The sequence below is a fragment of the Mirounga angustirostris genome, unplaced genomic scaffold, assembly GCF_029215605.1.
Source record: "Mirounga angustirostris isolate CCGP_5_RB_7025 unplaced genomic scaffold, mMirAng1.0.hap1 SCAF_2, whole genome shotgun sequence".
Lineage (NCBI taxonomy): Eukaryota > Metazoa > Chordata > Mammalia > Carnivora > Phocidae > Mirounga > Mirounga angustirostris.
The window spans coordinates 122,210,661-122,227,176 of NW_026991710.1; the positions used below are offsets into that span (position 1 = coordinate 122,210,661).

Genomic DNA, 16,516 nt, shown 5'->3' on the forward strand with positions numbered 1-16,516 from the left:
CTCGCATCTATGAATGTGGCCGGCATTTACCGTGCAAAGTATGTGCCAGACACGAGCCTACATGTTCCCCCATTGTATGGATGTGAAAACAGGCAGACAACTGCAGTCACTTGCCAAGGTCACGGCTAAAATGTGATGCAGCCAGGATGGGTCTCATGCATCTGGTACCAGGATCTTAATCCCCACCCTCTACTGCTTCTTAATACTGCCACAGAATGAGGTTTACAATACCTTAGCCTCAACGATGAATTAAAGCTCACAGAATGTTGGAAAATGTAGAACGGTTTCTAATCCAAATGCATGCCGGGGCCAGGACATAATATACATGAGGGAGGTGGGCAGGTGTATATGCAGACGGGGACGTGGCAGCAGAGTGGTAGGAACTGTGGCAGACTGACGAGCACATGCCTGGGGAAGGGAGACAGCCGCTACCGATGACAGCAGATTGCTGCCATGTGGGGAGGTGGGCCCCGTGCTGCTGGCTCTTCCAAGTTTTCAAAAGAAGCTAGAAATTTGGATTTTTATGTGAAACCGCCCATTTCCAAATGCTGTCTCAAGTTTTTAAACATACTGTGTAGGGCAAAACACATCAGTAGGCCACTAGGTTGTAACCTCTGATATGATCTATCTCACATACAGACAACACAACACACATACACATACACACAAACACACACCCCTGAATCCTTCATTTAAAATTAATTTAATGTGTTCTCTTGGACTGGTTCTCTGCAATTAGAAACAGCAGACCCTGCCTTTCCTTCTTTGGTGCAAAATTTAAACTATTACCTAAACAACACATGGAAAAACCAATATAAATTTCCCCTGGGTAATTTTAATCAGCAGACTGACTGTTGAATAAATGAATAAATAAACATTTATTAAATACCTATTCTCTCATTTCAATCTCCCTATAAGTCTGTGAGCATGGATTTATTGTCCTCACTTTACAGTAAAACCCAGTCATAATTCATATGATTATTACACAGTTTAGACATAATTCAGGTCAAATCACAAACACAGAACATGTTCCGATAGTTAAAGTCTAGTGTAATATTGTTGGCCTATGAAACAAGTATTAGTCAAGCCCTATTTTAACAGCCTTATAAAAGAATTTTACCGTATCATATTATTACTCATCGTTTTAATGAGAGATATGGGGAAAAAAATGTTTAAACACAGAAATTACCAAAACACCCTGGGTCAGAAAAGCCTGCAGTCTAATCACAATCTAAGCAAATGGAAACTTATTTCATATACATAGTAAGAGTTAATATTTCTTCAGCTCTTTCTATGCAGCAGGCACTAATTAGGCATGGTTTTATGTGTGTATATATTATTGATATTTATCAATGTCGATACCGATATTTATCAGCCAAGCTTTACAATAACCCTATGGTAGAGGAACTGTTATCACCATTGAGAGATGAAGAAAGCAAAGACAGGGAAGTTCAGTCATTTCCCCAAGGTCACACAGCAAGTGAGTGCCAGAGCTGGGTTGTGAACAGCCTGGTGCCAGAGTCCATGCACTTAACCACTATGAACTTAAAAAGCATGTGTGTTCTCTGTTTTCACTTAAGTCGTACCATATACAGTAGACATAGTGAAAAGAGGGCAAAATCACATGATATTTTCCTCCCTCTCATTACAAACAACAAAAGCTTTTTAAAATCACAAATGAAGACACTAGCACTATATACCGTTAGAAAAATCTATCACCTTCTGCAAGTACAGCAACCTGTCTCCAAAGCTCAGAAGCAGAGTGCTGCTGATCAATCTTGTAAACGATCATTTTCCTCTGGCCTTCTCCGGTCCCCTCTGAAGGCCAACTGCTTCAGAGCACTCAGCACAACTCAGCCTGGGACCCTCCTCTCTCTCCCTGCTTGTCTTTTTTCCTCCACACCACATTTCTAATGGGGTCTAACCACTTGTCTGACCCATGCAGAAATTACAAGAGAGAGAGAAAGAGAGATAATTTTAGGGTCTGCTTTTTCAGGCTCAAGTTTCAGAGAAGGCCCAGCATTTCTTGCTGATAGATAGAACGTGGCTGACTTTGGACTTTCTCAACATCAGAAGCCATGAGCACCTCAGCCTTAGTCATTTAAGAACTCTAGAGACAGAACTTCAGTGGTGGAGGTTGTTTTTTAATAAGAAGGGAATGGATGGCTGGAAACAATATCCTTTTTAGGCACACAGAATCTGCTGCATTTAATATAACCTTAGGTCAAAAGCAGAGTTGCTAAAGGCCACATGCTGATCTCAGACCGTGGGCGTGTATCACTGTACATTTTATAAAATTAGCTACAGTGCAGCCTCCGTGTGTGTGTGTGTGTGTGTGCATGGCAGTGAAGCTGACTTTTATAAAATAAAGAGCAATATGCACCCATGCAGCTAAAGATTAGTCTCAAGCCAAAGTCTGATTTTACTTTATGAAACTACGTTGTTACTACAGCAATTCTATCCCAAAGGTGGGTCCTCAGGGAATGATAAGAGTAATCTGAGAGGCCTCTGCTTCAGCACCTAGTCATACACTATTCTTTGATATCATAAAAAATGTAATTTATAGACAGAGGATAGAAATACAAAACTTGCTCCTCTACAGAAGAGGGAAAGCAGCTAGTAACTTCGGCCCGAGTACTCTTAGCTCTTTCTAAGGTCTGTACTTTGCACATTAGCTTCTTATAAAATATGACAGAAGACATTTCAGCGACCATGAACCATAAAGTATTTTGTACACTTGGCCCTAGATGGTATGAATTACTGAGCTACACCTAGCAAAGTAGGGAACAGAAAAGAATACATCAGAAACCGGACACAGCGTCTTCATTTATAACCTCTATCTCTCAAATATGATTCTCCAGTACTTTAACTAAGCCAAAATACAGTAGTAATAAAGTCTGATGGAAAAAAAAAAAACCCACATGTTTCTCCATAACGAGGCCTGGTCTGGATTTCTTTGCAACAAGAGAAAACTCAGACTCCATTCCTTCGCCACAAAGCCCATGGTCTTGTAAAACCTTATGCTAGAAAGCCTTTAACGCCCCCAAACGTCCTCTTTTGTAGGTCATACCATCATTATCTTGTTCTGCGATCGGTCTGATTAAATTATAGAAAATTACTAATACATCACTCAGAATGGAGAGATCAGTTCCAGCCTGTTGTGTTTGCATTTCAGTCCTCCTGTCCTAATGCTCCAGCAGATACTTAAAAAAGGATGGAGTAGGGACAAGGCAACTTCACACAAGGAAGCCTGCAGCCCTTCGGCTCTCAAAGACGGCACTGCCGACCGGTCCCAGAAACCAACAGAACTTCTTCACACAGTGATACTGTGGGGTCCCCCGTTTCCGTCACACCTTATCACCGGTGCATCCAAAGACGCCACTTGGCGTGCAAGTGACCAGGGTGAGTGATCCTGGGTGAGTTTTTCTCTTTTGTCAAACTGATTCATCCAGACACGGAACCCCAATGACTGGGATCACTAACTGGCTTACCAACCCAGCCAGGCAGCACACATTTCAAACCCAATCTTCCCTACAGGACCATCTTGACATTAATAGGACTCCTTGTATTTTCAGCCACCTTTCGACCCTAAGAGAAGCCTGCCTGGTTGCTCCACCAACACAACACTGTCCCTTGGGTGTCTCCACGGCCTTTGTCCATCTAATTTTACAAGCCTCACAAGACAGAGATTTTCCACACCTCCCTTGGACCTCTCCTAATTGAGGCCATTCAGAGGCTCTAAAAACTCAAATGCACAGTCAGCCCTCATATGGGCCGAAAGCTGTCCAATTTATACTTCTCCAGCATGATTTATTAACACTTTGTGCCAGAGACTGGTCAACTCACACCAGCTGTGTCATCCCCAGAGCGAGATGGCAGCACATAGATAAATTAAAAATCAATTTTTTTTATTAGAAACCATTTTGAAGCATTAGAAGGAATGTGATTTTGAACTCTCTTCCTTATTTTAACAGGAAAGTTCAGTGTTCCCTACTTACTATATTAGGAATATACGGATTTCTTTTAGGAGAACAGATGAACGTTCATTGCCCAGTATCAACCTGGCTTGCTACGTGGTACTTCAGAATCATCTAGCTCTGCCTGACAGGAACAGTGAATTATTTTATTGCTTCAGATTCACGATTTTTCCCTGTGGTTCCTGTCATAGTCAGGAGGAAGTGCCTTGTCACTGAAAAAATTAGTAAGAGTAAGTAGGGGAAAGAGTTAAACCTTCGACGCTTTCTCTTCCAACAGATATATAAAGACATGGAAAAATATAAATATAAGGGCTCCTGTGGCTTTCCTGTCATTTTGCTTCCCACATTTACTAGAAAGCAAGAGAAGGTTTTTAAAGTTTTGTTAATGAAGAACACAATAACCTGTTCTGGTCTTGACCCACAACTGAGTCAACAATGAAAATACGGGAATAGCAAAACAACTATTCTATTAACTTTTCCTTTGTGCTCCCCCTTGGGAATAGGCATCAGGCAGATTTCCAATGATAAATATAATAGGATCTGAACTCATACATGTTCATAGGTAAGTTGCAGCTAATGAGGAGATCTTAAAAGTGCTGATGGCGTCAAAGGTAAAAGGCTTTACAGATGTAACAAACACAGGGGAAAGCCCTTCCTGACCCTTTCCCTCCTCAGTTAGTGATCCCAAATGTAACCATGTTCATAAAGTGCTGAGCCCCAGGCCTGGCAAACAGACCCAGTATCATTTTCCCCCTCTTCCTCTTTCTTAGACTGACAAACATTTTTAAGCTATGCAGTTTGGGATTCTGCTACAGACAAGCACATGGTATAATTCAAAGGGTCTCTAGGACATTTTTTTGAACATGGAACTGGACCTTGTTGATAGAAAGAACTTTTAGAAAAGAGCCACCAACAGCAGCAGAATCATATTTAAATTCCCAGATGATAATATTGCTCTAGGCCAAGAAGTAAAGGCTTTATCTGGAGTAATAATTTTTAAAGCCACTTCTCAAAAAATAGTTTAGGTTTAACACCCTTTGTTGGAGGTGTCCTCCAAAAACTAGTACAAAACTTCTTTTTGATTTGTGGCCAGTGGAATCACCACGCAGCTTTAAAGGACAGGCCATTTTCTTTTCTGCATATGTATGAGGCCCATATAACACACACACACACACTCTCTCTCTCTCTCTCTTTCTCTCTCTTACTTCAGAGGCCCATGAGGAAATGACTAGGTAGAATTTTAAATCAGAAATCTAACGCCTAAGTTAGTAGTGTCAGGTTAAAGGCTCGCCATCCCCAAAGCTAATTCAGTTCTGAACAGTCCCATGGGTGTCTTGTGGAACAGAAGGAGCTAGGAAACCTTAGCAGGCCGAAGCCCAGCCTGGGGAATTGCTGAAACTCCGTGCCAGGGGCTGAGGCGCACCCCAGACTCGGTATCAGATAATACCAAGTGCTCGTCTGGATTTCCAGGACTAATCTACTCGAAGCTAGAACTTCCAGGTTCCCTGGTGTCTGTGTTGTAGAGTGGGAGGACTTTGTCCATCCACACGTGCCTGGCTAGTATTATATTTTATAACAGAAAAAATAGATTCCACACATAAAGTCTATGGTTTATGAGGGAGTGCAGAGGCGGGGCGGGCGGGGGGTGCCTATGGGAAAGAAGAAAGCACTCTGAAGTTTCAATAGATTCAGTTTTCACAAGTTTCTTTTTTGTAATCTAATTTATATTCTACTTCTAATTTTAAATGTGCTCACAGTTTCTCTAGATCAATAGTGGCTATTAGCCACTTTTGTGTTTACTCAGAAGGGTTCTTTGGTTTCAAAAGCAAGTTTCCCCATCTCATTCCTCGTCCAATTCTAGCCGCCCCCCCCCCCGGCCAAAAAAAATTATACACATCTCTCCTTTCGTTTATTAGGGTCGAGTTTAAAAATCTAATGCTGTATATAACTTCTTAAAACCCTGAGATGACCTATTAGGGCAACCATAATCCGCAGAGTTACTTTTTTTAACTGTATACAAAAAGGTTCTCCAGGTTAAGAAAAAACCCCTCCCCTACATATAAATAAACAAATAAAGAATTTAGCATTAAAACTGAGATTTAAGACTACAAGTATATTCTACATTAAATACTAATTTACACTAATTTTACCAAAGTCAATATTTATTACCTCTCCCCACGACTGCAAGTTTCTTTAAGACTCACTCAGCACTTAGGAAGCCTTAGGTTACTGTGTCTGAATTGCAAAACACACCATTTGCCCAGAAATTGCTTAGTCCAAATGCAAATTGCTTACAAAACATGTGTAAACCATGCTTAGAACAGGCAGCACACATCCACAAAAATCCATTCAATGCAAAGGTAAGTGGAAAAGCTCTGCAAATTAGGCTTCCCTTTAAAAAACTGGAGGGACATTTACGGTGTTTCCAAAAGGTAATTGCTTCTTACTTCAGTAAAAGTGGCTTTATGTGACTGGAAGGAGTTGGATTTTTTTTTTTTTTTAAGTGAGTGGATAACAGTATTCAATTAGAGAAAAGGGTGGGAGAGCCCACTCTTAAAATATAACTTAATCACCAGGCACCAGCAAGCAGGAGAGGCCCACCACGCATACGAGCTAAAATGGAGCCTGAATTTCCTCTCAGACTGAGAGGGTAGTCGCACGAGGTCAGGGTCAAGGTCACCAGCAGGGCAGCCTGCAGCTGCCCGAATGCGCTACACACAACGGGAGGGAAGGCGCTCCATCTCCGTCAGAGCCGAAAACAGATAAATCCCTTCTCCTCTCCTACCCTCCCTCTAACCCCGCCAACATTTTTTTTTTAAGCAGGGGGAGAACAGAAGAAAGGAAAATGACCAAATAACCTCACCGCCCTGGTTTTCGCACACAAGCTCATCAGCTCCCAAAGTTGCCATCTAAGGGCAAGTTCGCAGAGAACACTGAAGCCCATTTTGTCCGAGCAGGGCAAGCCTCCCCCGACCCCCCCAGGATTCCTGCCTCCTCTCCCTCCCCCGCCACACGCCCCCGAAAAGAGCTGGGAACTGGCCGGCCGGCCATGTGCACGCACACACTCTTCCACCAACTGCTGCGAGTTTTCTGTGAATCGCAGCGCGGAGCCTCCCAACTCGCCCTCCCCGACTCCACCGCCTTCTCTTTCCTCGCACAAAATTTCCCTACACACGCAGCCGCCTGCGAGTGATTTTATGTGCATATATATTACATATGTGATATTATCCTCAGAACCTCTAGCGGGCAGGCGAAGAAAGGACTGCACAGGGGCATTTTTTTTTTTTTTTTTTTTTTTTTAAAGGAAGGGGAAAAAAGCACAACCCAAGCCCTGTGCGTCGACTCCTGCGTACCGGGAAGGGGAAAGAAAGAGGAATGTTTGCGGAGCGGGCTGCCTGCAAGTGCCCTTGCTCGCCACTTCGGCCGCGGCCCGGGTAACACGGAGCCGCGGGGGCGCTCGGCCCGAGCAACCCACGCCCCCTGCCCGTCCCCCCGGGCAGGCACCGCCACGGTTATTTCGCGAGGGGGAGATCGATCGCGCTGCCTGTCTGCAGCGGAAACGCACAAGCTCACACACAACCCGAGCCCGAGACACCATAACCTTAACCCTTCCCCCACCCTCCGTGAACTTCAGGTGACCGACCACGTCGGCCTGACACCCAGGCGGGCGGGCGCTCCGGCTCCGCTCCCGCTCCCGCCCCCAGCCCGGGTTTTGCAGGATCAGGCTCCAAGCAGCGCCAAACCGCCGGGAGAGGGGAGCAGTGAGGGGGGAGAGGAGAAATTGACCCTCAGTCTCCCCCGACCCCTCCCTCCGGCGCCTCCGGCGTCCCCTCCTCCCCGTCACCCCGCCCCACGCCTTCTCCCCTGCCCCCTCCTCCCTGCATTCAAGGAGCCGGGCGGCCCCGGGGGATATTTTTAGTTGCTTCTTTCTCCTTCACTTTTAGCTTTAGCAGCATCTCGGAACACTCAAAGCGGAGAAAGATTGGGGTGGGGGGGGGCGGGAGCTGGAGAGGGAGTGGGGGAAAAGTTAAGAGTCTAGCAAAGAAAAGCCGGAGGGAGGGCGGAGAGGGACGGGGGCGCGGGTGGAGGAGGGGAAGGGGACCGGGCCGTGCCGGCGGGTGTGTGTCTCCAGTTGGTGTGTGTGGCTGCAGCCGGGGAGGGTTGTGATGCACTTTAGTCCTGGACTCTGCTCAGGCTCGCCGGGGAGGGGGGTCTGAGAGCCCGAGTCTCGCCTGGCTCCGTCTGCTCCGACTGACCCCGCATTTTATTGCGGCCAGGAGCCCTGCTCCTCCCTCCCCTCGGCTCTGCAGGGACCTCGCGCGCCGCGAGCCGCCCTGCCTCCTGCCTCCGCCTCGGCGCAGCTCCCGCACCCCACATCCGCCCGCCGCTGCCCGGCCTCGCCCCCCGCCCGGCCGCCCCGCGCCCCCCGCGCCCCGGCGCGCCCCCTCGCCCGGGCGCCGCGGGAGCAGCCGCCCGGCGGCGCGTGTGTACCGCTGTGTTTGTGTGCGGTGCCCCCACACCCTCCCCAGCCGCTCCCGCCTCGCCCGCCCCCGACTCCCCTCCTCCGCCGCCGCCTCCTCCACCTCCTCCTGCTCCTGCCGCCGCCGCCGCCGCCGCCGCTGCCGCCGGCGGCCCCGGGGCCGACCAACCCCGGCGCAACCTTTAGCCGGAGACGGACCTCTCCCTGGATCCTGTAGCCGGCGGGCGGCCGCGCGCCCTCGCCCCGACACCCCCAAACGCCATGTCACGGCCCCCAGCCCTCCGCACGCCCCGACCCCCGCACCCTCAGGCACTAGGATCCACAAGGAATTTTTTTTTTAAAGATTCCAACCTCTCCCACCTCCTTCCCCCCCACTCCCCGATTAAAAAAAAAAAAAAACCGGCATCCACACTACTCCCCTCCTCCCGTCTCTTGCCCCCTCCCCCCAGCAACCCGGAGTGAGGAGGGGGAGGGGGAGGGAAAAGGGAAAAAAGCCCGATCTCAAGGAAAAAAAGAGGGGGGGGGTGAGAGAAAGAAAGAAAAAGAGAGAGAGAATAGAAAGGGCACGGGGCTGATCATCACCAACATGGCTGCCTCAGCATAGACCTAAACGAGGAGTAACCCGGGCTGTGTCTTTGTCAGTTTCACCTCTGTAACCCTAAACTAATGCAGAAAACAACGGAGGAGGCTGCGGAGGGGAAAGAGGAGAGGGAGGGCGAGAAAATGGCACGAGAGGAGGTGGAGAAGGGATGACTTACGTGAGGGAAGGCGCTTGGGCTGCTCCTGCTTCCTCCTGGGCATTTTCCCCCTTTTCTCACATTCTCCTCCTTGGTTAATGTGAGATCAAATAAACCCCCGTGGGGGCAGAGAGGCAGACACTGGCAGGAGCGGGGAGGTAGTTGGGGGGCGGGCGGGCGGGCGGGCAGGGGGAAACCCCTTCTCTCCGGTGTGTGCAATGGGTTGAAGCTTGTTTCCTGGAGCCAGATGAGGGGTTCTCTTCTTTTCTTTCCCTTCTTTTTTTCCTTTTTTTTTTTTTTTTTTTAATTTTTGGTCGTGCACCTGGCTTGTCCCCGAGCGTAATATTCTTCAATGGAAACGGATCTAATAGGTGTGAGTGTGTGTGTGTCCTATGCTCGCGTGTGTGATGGGAGGTATAAATAAATGAGTGCCGGTGCGGCGGTGTCTATGGCCGCGCTCTGTGTCTCCGAGCCCCTAACACTAATGTCGGGATCAAAGGGCAGCGGCGGCGGCGGTACAGCTCACAGCTCGCTCTCTCGCTCGCTCTCTCTCTCTTTCTCGCTCTCTCTCTCCTCTCGCGCTCTCTCTCTCTCTGTCACACACACACACTCACACACACAGAGGCACAGACTGAGGGAAAGAGCGAGAGCTAGACACACACACACACACACACACACACACACACGCAGAGCAAAGAGGAAGGTGCCCTAAGGCTCCCAGGGCGGACTCAGCCTGGGATTTGCAACCGCTCGGTCTGGAAAGAATGGGGGGCGCGCGTGCGGGGGTGGGATGGAGTTCTTCGAATTTATCCCGCTATTCGCCAAATGTAGGGGGAAAAAAGTTTTCCCCACTCTTTAAACAACGATTAGTCCATTACTCTGGCTCATTTTTTTTTTTTAAAGAAAACAGATTTTTCTCTTAACTTTCTTTTGTTTATTAAACTACATTTTGTTCTGTATAAAATTCTTCAGGCTTTTTCACTGCAAGAATTACTCTCTCACCCCATCACCTTAAGTTTGTGGAGGTTACAGTTTCCCACACACTCTTCCAAAAACGTTCCAATAAAAATAATTTAAAAAAAAAATAAAAAGATAGCATATGGTGAAATCGATAACGAGGTTGATGGAATAAGTGCCCAGTTTTGGAATGTTCAGTGGAGTTAAAACTGAAACACGCTGCCGAAATGAAAATTACATCCCCTTGACGAAGGGGGAAAAAAATGAGATTCGTTCACCCCGGTGGTTGATTTAACTGCTACATGATACTCCTACAGTGCACAGAGAGATCTTGACTTCTGAAATTTACTTTTTTTTGCTACTGTAGTGCAGGTATGTGAAGCTACCCTGAAGCAATTCTAGTTTGCATTATAAACCCAAATATAGCAGTTTTCATCAACTGATACATACTTTCATTACTTTACAAATCACACATCTGTCTTCAAAGAGAGACATAAAGGAGAAAAATAGAAAAGGATGGGTCTCACTCTAGCACAAAAGGTACTTGGTGAAAGAGGACTGTTCTCTTTGTGACTTGCAGTCATTTGGATAAAAGTTCACTCAGAGGTTGTTAATGATTTAAACTCCGAAACCTGCTACTATAATTGAAGTAAAAATGGTCTGAAGAAGAGTTGTTTCATAAAACTCTTTTTGTAAGAGGAAACTTTGAACTTAGCAGAATACATTATATGTCATGAGTCAGATGTAGCTAAAAAATAAAAAGGTGAATTATTTAACTACATCTTCCGTTTTTAGCTTTTTAAAAACTCTGACTCATCATCTTATTATGTTAAATATTTTCTTACCAAATTTGAAATAGGCTTTTCATCAAAGAAGGTGGAGGCATGGTGGAGATACAGAATGTTAAAATGACACTCTGTAAGCTTACACAGATAGCTAATGCCTTTTGGAGGTTCTAGGCTAATTCTTACAACTTGAGTGGTGTTAACAACAGCCATGGTGGATAAATCCCTACTTCCCCCTTAAAAATAACAATAAGTCTTTATATTGCATACTTTTGTTAGAGAAGCTTAAAGAGTGTTACATCTCCCCATAAAATGCTTTCCATTGATAATGAAATATCAGGATGAAACCCTCTCTGCCAACTCCCAGCAAGATCCAGCTTCAGTGTGACAGGTAATGCTATCTGAAGCAGGTTTTGAAACACCTGCTTGAATTCAATCTAAAACCAAAACAGAGCAGTCGAGTTTAAAATGGAGCATCCTTCTCAAACCAATTCTTCCCAGAGTGTTGGCTTAAGTAAACCGGTTATCTAAGTTTCCCCGGGGTTATAATTTGAAATAGAACGATTGTCCAACTCAAATCAAACTCAGCTTACCATGACATTGACTATTGTCAGTAGCATTGGACTTGAAATTAATATATGAATGATAAGTCAGAGCCCATCCATTCCAAGTAGACTCATTGCCCTGAGTAGGCAGGATCTTTAAACCTAGCACAGGGCACACAGAACTGTCACAGTACTCTACCACTGCACACTCTGAACTTTTGGCTGGGATTTGAAGGACAATTACTCCGCCTAGATTCACCACCACTGTTTTCCTGAACTGCTATGACTCTTTACAATGCTTAGTACACTATAATCGAAGACACACTTTAGGCCTTTCCTCAAAGTAGAGTACATTTCCTGCGGCCTTTTAAAGGCATGCAGGCAAACGCTGTCAACGTTTAATTATAAAGGTATTCTATCAACAGCCAGAAGCATTTTTAATTGAATTTATTCATACCTCTACCACTTTCCAAAAATTATTTAAAGTAGTACACAACAATAGAAAATGGAAATAAGGACAGAACAATTTTTGTTTAAATCTCAGCGTGGTATCTGTCTGCTACAAACCACTCTTCAAGGGCACTGGCATCTCACTCTCAATGGCTACATGTTCGGAGAACACAAACTAATTTTAATGTTAGGCCAATCTACAATATGAGGATGATAAATAGCTGGAAGTTGCTACAGTGGATTTCAAAATCAAATGAATAAATGATTCTGGGAATGCCTGCCTTTTGGATGCACATAGCCCTGAACCTTTAACTTGGATTATTGTTGACCACAGTCATTACATTGGAATATTCCACTTGGTTCACCCCCACAGTCCAAGCTTTTAAAAGAATATTTTATTGGGGCATCTGGGTGGCTCAGTCAGTTAAGTGTCTGCCTTTGGCTCAGGTCATGATCCCAGGGTCCTGGGATCGAGCCCCGCATCAGGCTCCCTGCTTCTCCCTCTGCCACTCCCCCTGCTTGTGCTCTCTCTCTGACAAATAGATAGATAAAATCTTTTTAAAAAAGAATATTTTATCTTAATAATTATAGTACTCTCTCCACCCCCATCTACATCACCTCTCAAATGTGAGATTAGAATCGATTTTCTCAGAATTATGCATGTTAAGAAGATGTTTCATAAATGGTCGCTCTCGCAGGAGTACATTCTATCCTAGCCCAAGTATTGCTGGAGAGGTTAGACAGAGGGAGCACTTCCCCTAGAATGGTGTGTGGTCTCTAGAGGGGTCCTTGAGTATTTTCATAATAATACTAAGATGTTATTTGCCCTTTTATCTGTGTTCATATTTCTACTGATGATGCAAAAGCAATGGGAATAAAATGCTGACACCTTAGCAGCTCGAATCAAGGCAATGGCACCAAAATGTATTAGTAGTCATTCTCCACCAGCATGCACTTAGAGGGAGAAAAAAGGAAGATTCATTTAAAAGTCTCCTTGATTGAGCAGTAAAATTTACTAATTTTATTAAATCTCGACCCTTGAGTACAAGACTTTTGAATATTCTTTGTGACAAAATGGTAGGTACATAGAAAATACTTCTGGTGCATACTGACATACATCAGTTGTCTCAAAGAAAATCACCTCTGAGATTGTTTGATATGGCTGTGTTTTTCATGGAATATTATTTCTACTTGAAAGAATGACAAACTGCAGTTATGCAGAGTTGGATATTCCTCAAAAAAAGGAATAAAGTAATCCTGTACCTTCAAGGACAATAATGCACGGGATTTTTTGGCAATGACAATATTTGTACTTATAAGTGAAAATTAGAATTTTAGATAACTTATATCCATCACTGTGAGTTTAACAGCTTCCGAATACAGGCTTTTCTGATGTGATCCATGGTGATGTTAATGAATATGACTTTTATATGTTGTGTCAACATTTTGGAGGAACAGCATAACTCAGTGAACCAATATTTTCCAAATGACCAATACATGGTGTTACAAATTCATGGTGTAGTAAAGGATCCATTCAATGTACAAGGTAGACCAATGAATTTTAGTGTAAGAGTATAAAAAGTTCATTGATATGGTTTCAGATTCGACACCATGAGTAATATTTAAGAAATTGCCACTCATCAATTTTGGTGTAATGTCAAAGAAGAATATCCACAATTATCTGAAAAGATTATTAAAATACTCTTCCCTTCCTCCAACTACATATCTATATGAAGTTTGTTTTTCTTCATGTGTGTCTTTAACGAAAGCAACATATCACAACAGATTGAATGTGGAAGCAGATATGAGAATCCAGCTCTCTTCTACTAAGCCAGACATTATAGAGATTTATAGAAATAAAACACAAGGCTACTCTTCTCACTGAAATTTTTGTTTTGAAAAACATAGTTATTTTTCATAAATAGGTGTTATCTTATATTGAGTTTATTATTATTATATGTGAATTAATAAGCAAATATTTCTAAATTCTGCAGTTGTGATGCACAATATAGGGAGCATCATCAATAGACACAACCCACATAAACAAAACTTCTTTGGAGCCTTCGATAACTTTTAAGAGTAGGAAGGAGTCTTGATTCCAAAGGGTTTGAGAACCTCTGCCCTAGAATTTAATTAAGATGCAGTTAAAGACCTTCTCTGGGTGTTCTACTAGAGGCCTGGGGACCAAATTGTAAGTATGTTTCAACTTCTCATAAAGCGAAGCGCACTTAGCTTCAGGAGCCGAGAGTTGGTTTCGCGTGCCCCAGGACTGGCTCCTCTTGACGAGCTCCCTTCCAAGACACAGAGCGGCTGTATCAGACAGGGTTTTCCAGAATAACAGAATCAATAGGATATATATAAGTAGATAGAAGAGGAGATTTATTATAGGAATTATAGGAATCAGTTCATATGGTTATGGAGGCCAAGAAATCCCATGATCCTGCTGTTTGCAAGATAAAAACCAGGAAAGACGATGGTGCAATTCAGTCCACGTCCAAAAGGGCTGAGAACCACAGGAACCTATGTGTGAGCACTGTGGAAGATGGATGTCCCAGCTCAATCAGAGAGAGAGGGAATTTACCCTTCTTCTGACTTTGTTCTATTTGGGGGCCCTCAACAAAGAGTTAATGCCCACCCTTATTTGTGAGGCTGATCTACAGATTCAAATGGTAATCTCTTTTGGAAAAACCCTCACAGACACACCCAGGAATAATGTTTTACCGGCTCTCTGGGCATCCCTTAGTCAATCCAGTTGACATACAACATCAACCATCACAGAGGAGAATTAGGTGTTCAGCAAGTCCTCTTGGAATATGTCCAGCCATGTGGAGAAGCTGGTTATTCTGAACACAGGGTCCAAGCCTATTCTGGCCTCAGGCCCTTTAGGAAAGTGAAACCACTAGGGTCTCTCTCTCTCTTTTTCCCAGGGCCTGAGCTATCTGCCTCAGGACAGTCTTTACCCCAAAAGTGCTCCACATTTGACATTTTAAATAATTAGTGCTTGTCCCAAAGCAGAGAAATGGGTCTGGCGTCTCTCCTGGCCTGGACCTCACATGTTGTAAATCAGTATCTAGGGACGATGACCAGCCATCATTTACAGAGACAGAAGCATTTGCTGTAACTTGTACTTGCGTTCTTAGGAGGCCAGGGCCTGGCTGGGATCAGCAAATTTTGTCACAATTTGGATAAACCATGCTTTCAAAAGCATATGACCTGACAGAGAACCTGGCACAGGAAACAATTCTGAGCATTTTGGGTATCTTTTGTCCAAGTTCATGTACTTGGGATCTTTCCCTTAAATATCTTACCAATTGTTTTTCAACTCTGCACCATCTCAGAGTACAAGTCATATTTAGATTAGGTAAATTCCTGATCCCTGTGATCTATGTTTCCCTCACCTGGTCCCTCCTGTCAGCTTTAATGATTGGGTCACTCAGTCCTTCCTTATTCACTCCAGACTTGAACCCCAATTGGACTAAATCTCTTGTCTCTAAAGCCTTATTTGCCAGGATTCTTAGCATCTCTATCAATTTAGCTTCTCTGGGTCCTTTTTTTTTTTTTTTTTTTTTTTTATCTATACGGATGAAAACTCCCCTAAGCAGCTGCTCCCCACTTTCGTGCATTTTTCCAACTGATTTGTCTGGTTGCTTAATGTACTTCTTTGTTGCCTGACCCAGTCACCTTCTGACCTGCCTCAAATCATACTGCTGTCTCCTTGCGAGTCCCCTCGTGCATTATGGCTTTTCTCCCAGCCCCTCTCTCTGGCTGTGATCAGCTCTGATTCAGTTTCTCTACAATGTCTATCTTTCCCTTTGTCTATTCTGTTCCCCTATGCCCTTTACCCACTATGGGGCACCCACTGGGACATCTTGGCAAGGTTGTTTGCCCAACCCACATGCCAAGCAACTTTTGACCATGGCATTGTGTGGTATAATGCCATCAGAATAACAGAAAGCAAAACTATAACACACCAAGTATCATAATTTTTGGTGACCAGCAAATAAAATGGGAGCAGAAGCCAATCAAAAAGCTTCCTGTGGGTTTCCCTTATATACTCTTTCCTCCGTGATTCCCAGCTCTTCCATCTGTAGTCATGTCAGTCGGCCTCCATCCATTTTTTGCCAGATTTTATGTGGTTTGATACCTCACAGAAGATAAGGCCAAGTTACCTTGAGCTCCAAAGGTGTCTTTTCCATAGCTGAGTGGTTAGCTATGCCTTTTTTTTATTGGATTAAAAGTCCTTTCATAGACAACAGCACATGATAATGCCATGGGAGTTAGGTAATATGCTCCCGCTCTTCAATCATTTACCCATGTATTTTAATATTTTTAACAAGGAGGGAAAATTAGAGCTTCAAATTAAAATCACAGAACTTTATGGTCAAAAGGTGCCTAGCAGATCACATGGTTTAGCCCTGGTATTTCACAGATGGGAACTGGAGGGACTGAATTGTTGGATGACGCTGCTAGCTGGGCTCAGACCAGTGACTGTTTGCTATTTCAGAAAACTAGAGCTCAAACATAAGATAATGTGAAAGCATATTGACGGATCCTATTGGATTTAAACAAACCAATTTTGCAAACC

General features: G+C 44.4%; 1 protein-coding gene across 10 annotated transcripts in view; it reads right to left on the reverse strand.

Annotated features, from left to right (window-relative positions):
- Window positions 1-9,878, reverse strand: part of ZNF827 (zinc finger protein 827) — a 169,996-nt gene extending 160,118 nt beyond the window's left edge. For all 10 annotated transcript variants that reach the window (XR_010409581.1, XM_064585129.1, XM_064585125.1 and 7 more), the window contains exon 1: window positions 9,216-9,878. Coding sequence is in view for 9 of the 10 variants with exons in the window: in XM_064585129.1 (XP_064441199.1) it covers window positions 9,216-9,258 (43 nt within the window). In the remaining variant the exon portion in view is untranslated. The remainder of the gene's footprint in view (window positions 1-9,215) is intronic.
- Between the last annotated feature and the right edge of the window lie 6,638 nt (window positions 9,879-16,516).